General features: G+C 37.4%; 1 protein-coding gene across 2 annotated transcripts in view; it reads right to left on the bottom strand.

Moving 5' to 3' along the window:
- Nucleotides 1–4,429, bottom strand: part of Upf2 (UPF2 regulator of nonsense mediated mRNA decay) — a 105,236-nt gene that overhangs the window by 64,442 nt on the left and 36,365 nt on the right. For both annotated transcript variants that reach the window (XM_021215285.1, XM_029547422.1), the window contains exon 8: nucleotides 2,951–3,036. In XM_021215285.1, coding sequence (XP_021070944.1) covers nucleotides 2,951–3,036 — 86 coding nt within the window. The remainder of the gene's footprint in view (nucleotides 1–2,950; nucleotides 3,037–4,429) is intronic.

The following is a 4,429-nucleotide window of genomic DNA, read 5'->3' as shown; positions in this document are numbered from 1 at the left end:
GTTATGAGCCACCATGTGGTTGCTGGGATTTGAACTCAGGACCTTTGGAAGAGCAGTCGGGTGCTCTTACCCACTGAGCCATCTCACCAGCCCCTATTGTATCTTTCTATCCAGGAGTTTTTACAGGTAAATTTAGTTCTAAAAGAACAGACAATAGAACTTTGGAGTCAGCTCACTTGGTAAAGTGCCTGTTACACAAACATGAACTTGAGATTCACCCTGTGCACTCAAGTAAACAAATGGGTGCTTAGGGATCTTTTTCTTTCTCAGATTTGGGTGGAGGCACCAGAATACAGAGAAAGAAGTTGGTCTTTTACAGGTAAACCACATTACAGCATGCTTTCTTTTGTTAAATAACATTTTTATTTTGTATATAATACAACTTATTGTTATATTATAAAAATAAGTCTAAATAATTATTGATACATGCCTTCAAACAAAAACACATGAAGAAAGCATAAAAGCAAGCATTCCTTTCTATAAGGTAAAACCACCTGAAAATTAGTTCAAGTGGGTTGGCATGAGAACCTTAATGGAAAAGGTATTTGTCCCCAGTTCAATCCCCAGGACCTATATAGTAGAAGGAGAAAACCAATTCTGGCTGTCTTCTGATTGCCACAAGGGCACTGTACCAAGCATGAGAACGTGCACACGTACACCAGACAAAAGAGATCAGGAAGAGAGAGAGAGATTTTTAAAGCAATCCAAGACATTGGGGAAAACAGCTGAACTGTCTTCAATTCAAGGTGTGTATATTATCTCTACTTTCATTTGTATGAAAGCAGAACCTCAAGTAAAGCCTTAATATTTGAAATTTTTTCTCTTACTTGTACATAAGATAATGGTACAAAAATCATTAGCACCTTAGATTTGATAAAAGTATATGATTTCAAATGTTATGGCCATAGACAACATAAAGTTATCTTTCTAAACTATATTATCTCACTGTATTAGTATTCCTTCTCTCTCCACCTATTAAAATTTAAATAAAAATGTTCGTATTTACACTACTGAGAAAGATTTTAAAGAGTGGCTAGAGAGATAGCTCAGAGGATAACAGCAATGATTAAGGACCTGGGTTCGACTCCTTGCACCCATCTAAGGCAGCTCAACACTATGTCTAACTCCAGTTCCAAGAGATCCAACTGCCTCTTCTGGCCCAGATAGGCAGCAGAGGCACATATAGTCCAGTTATGTACATGCCATCAAAACACCCATAACCCATAATAAAGATAAAAGGTTAAGTAAAGATTTGGTTTCACTGAAAAAATTTTAGCAGTACTAAAGTAGCTCTACTCTATGCATCAATGGACTAGAAAATCTTCAATAAAATCCTTATCTTTGGAAGCAAGAACCAATCTGAACCATACTGTAAACTATCATTTCAGATTTATTTTATTCTATTTAACATGCATGAGTATTTTGAGTATATATATATATATATATATATATATATATATATATATATACACACACACACACACACACACACACACACACCCCACATGTATACCTAATGCCCACCAATGTCATGGCACAATAAATTAAGTCCACTGAAACTGGAGTTGCAGACATTATGAGCTATCAGCCATGTGAATGCTGGGAACCAAGGCTGGGCCCTCCTCTGAAGAACAAGCCCTTATAGCCACTGAATTATCTCAAGTCCCAACAAGCTTGGTAATTTGTACTGAGCAGGGATGAGCAGGCACAGTGCCATGCCCATAATCTTACTGATGAGAAGTTAAAAGCAGGAAAAACCCAACTTTGAGGCAGACTGGGTCATATAGAGTTCCAAGGTCAGCCTCAATATTTAAGATCTTGTTTCATAAAATAATAATCCAATAACAAAAATGGACTTCCTTGAGATATAGGTAAAAGTCTGAATAGTTCTAAAAGGTACAGGTAGAGATTTTTAATTAGAATAACAGCATCAAAATTCTCTCTGTGTGTTATGTAACTGAGTATCTTGAGTTACTAACACCACCATCAATGTAGCTTTCAATTTTAGTGAGTGAAATGTCTATGCAGGACATCTCTTCTCTAACATTATAGCTCAAACAATTTGAAAATTTTCATTTAAGCTTAAGAATTACATATAATCATATCTATATAAAATATAAACTTTTCCAAAAAACTTTACAAAATTTATTTTATTTTCCTCTCAGAAGGGCAAAATATAAACCAATTAACCAGTTGCTTCTAGCCATTAATAAGTTTATTACTTCGGGGTTTTCTGTTGTTTAATTTTTCTATTTGTTTGTTCTTTGAGCCAGGCTCTCTCTTCATTGCCCTGGCTATCCTGGATATTACTACATAGACCAAGCTGGCCTTGAACTGCTTCTGCCTCCTTACAGTCTTGCAGTCTGACTCAGCTTCGGGATGCCGAGATTAAAGATGGGTCTCATCACACCTGGCCATTTTCTTTCTTTCTTTTCCTTTGTTTTGTTTCATTTTATTTTTACTTTTTGAGAAAGGACCTCACTGTATAGGCCTGACTGGTCTGGAGCTCACGCTATAGACCAGGCTAGTCTTAAGCTCATAGAGACTGAGAGAAGTGCCAGTCTGCCTGAGCGTGCTCGGATTACAGCATACACCACTGACCCCAGCCTGTTTGGTTTTCTGAGGTAAGAGTCTCCCTGCACAGGCAGCCTAGGCTGTCTTCTAATGCTTACTCCGCCTGCTTCAGCCTCCTCTGAGTGTTGGGATTACAGCACGGAGCACCACGCAGCAAGCGATTTTTATTATTAAATATTTTATCTTAAAATAGCATGTAAATACTACAAGAAATACTTCCATCAGAATAAAACAAGACAAAATTAATAAGATCCTAGAAAATATGCAAATGATTATGCGTGTTGAGCTAATAAAACTAAGTGGTCATTTTAAAGAAATCACTCAGTAAGAAGGTTAATCTTACATTACTGCAAACATTACTATTCCAAATACTGACCTCTGCCTAGGAACTATGAAGAGTGCCCGCACCAACTTCTTCCTGTTTGCCTTTGTGTTCATGTTCATGCAAAAATCCATGGCTGCCTAAAGGGAAAAAAAATATTTTTTTTTCTTAAAAAAAGAAAAAAAAATCCTCAACTTAGCTACTAAAAGTATCTAATGTTTTAACTCTTCTTAAATACCCCAAAACAGTTTTAAGACACTCGTATTATAAACAATAATAAGTACATCCCAAACTATAACATTAAGCCTACAAGTCCTTTCTCTAGATAAGTCGAAATATAAATTTCCTACTTTTTAAAAAATGCAACCCTGTGTTGAGAACAGAACGTAAAGGTAGCTTTCAAACCTACCATGAGTATTTGGCAAGTGACCTTAAATCCAATCTACATCTAAAACAAGTAAATAAGTGCTAGGATAAGGAGTCTGTGCTACAATCCAGTGGCAGAATGCTTGCTTAGTATGGGTGAGGCCCTGGGTCACATTAGGAATACTTAGCCTAAGTAAAGAAAGCTACTAGTTCTAAGGATAACCAAAACACGGTATTTAGGAACTAAAATATAACTAGTATTTCATCAAAGTCTTAGACCTAATAAAAACATAAAAAGAAAAACAAGAAAAGATTTACACTCTAGAAAGTTCCTGGAAAACAGAACATTAGTTAGCTGGTACAACTGTCGCTGCGTAGCCACAAGGAGATTGGTTCCAGAAATCTCCCAGAATATGTAAATTTACAGGTGCTCAAATTGTTTATGTAAAATAGCATAGCTTTTGCATGTAACTTAGGTACATCTTCACATATACTTTAAGTCATTACTAGATTCCTGGTAGTAACACAATAGTTTATAATTTATGCATGCTTTATAAACAGGCCTAAGTAATGATAACCTAAACAAAAAGTGTGTATATGTTTAAGACAGATGCAGTTTCTTCCCAAAATATATTTACTACTCTTTTTTTTTTTTGGGGGGGGGGGTTCAAGACAGGGTTTCTCTGTATAGCCCTGATTGTCCTGGAACTCACTTGGTAGACCAGGCTGGCCTCGAACTCAGAAATCCGCCTGCCTCTGCCTCCCGAGTGCCGGGATTAAAGGCCTGGGCCACCAGGCCCGGCTATATTTATTACTCTTAAGTTCTCACCTCTTTCATTCTTATTCTAGCTCTCCTTTTCCCCCTCCCTTTCCCAGCGCCCTTTCCTCCATGTGGCCAAGGCTGGCCCCCTCTTTCTTTGACCTTCTCTGACTTTCTACAGTAAAGCTCTAAAACCATATATATATTTACTATATGTGGTTGTGGAATCCACAGAGGTGGAGCCAGCAAATATGAAGGGATGCCTGTACTTACCTTGTACTATCTAAATGAATTTAAGAAAAATAGACAAGACGCCGGGCATGGTGGTGCATGCCTTTAATCCCAGCACTTGGGAGGCAGAGGCAGGTGGATTTCTGAGTTCGAGGCCAGCCTGGTCTACAGAGTGA

The sequence above is a fragment of the Mus pahari genome, chromosome 16, assembly GCF_900095145.1.
Source record: "Mus pahari chromosome 16, PAHARI_EIJ_v1.1, whole genome shotgun sequence".
In the NCBI taxonomy this organism is placed as follows: Eukaryota; Metazoa; Chordata; class Mammalia; order Rodentia; family Muridae; genus Mus; species Mus pahari.
The sequence above is the reverse complement of the archived record's forward strand: the minus strand, read 5'-3'. Positions and strand labels throughout refer to the sequence as shown.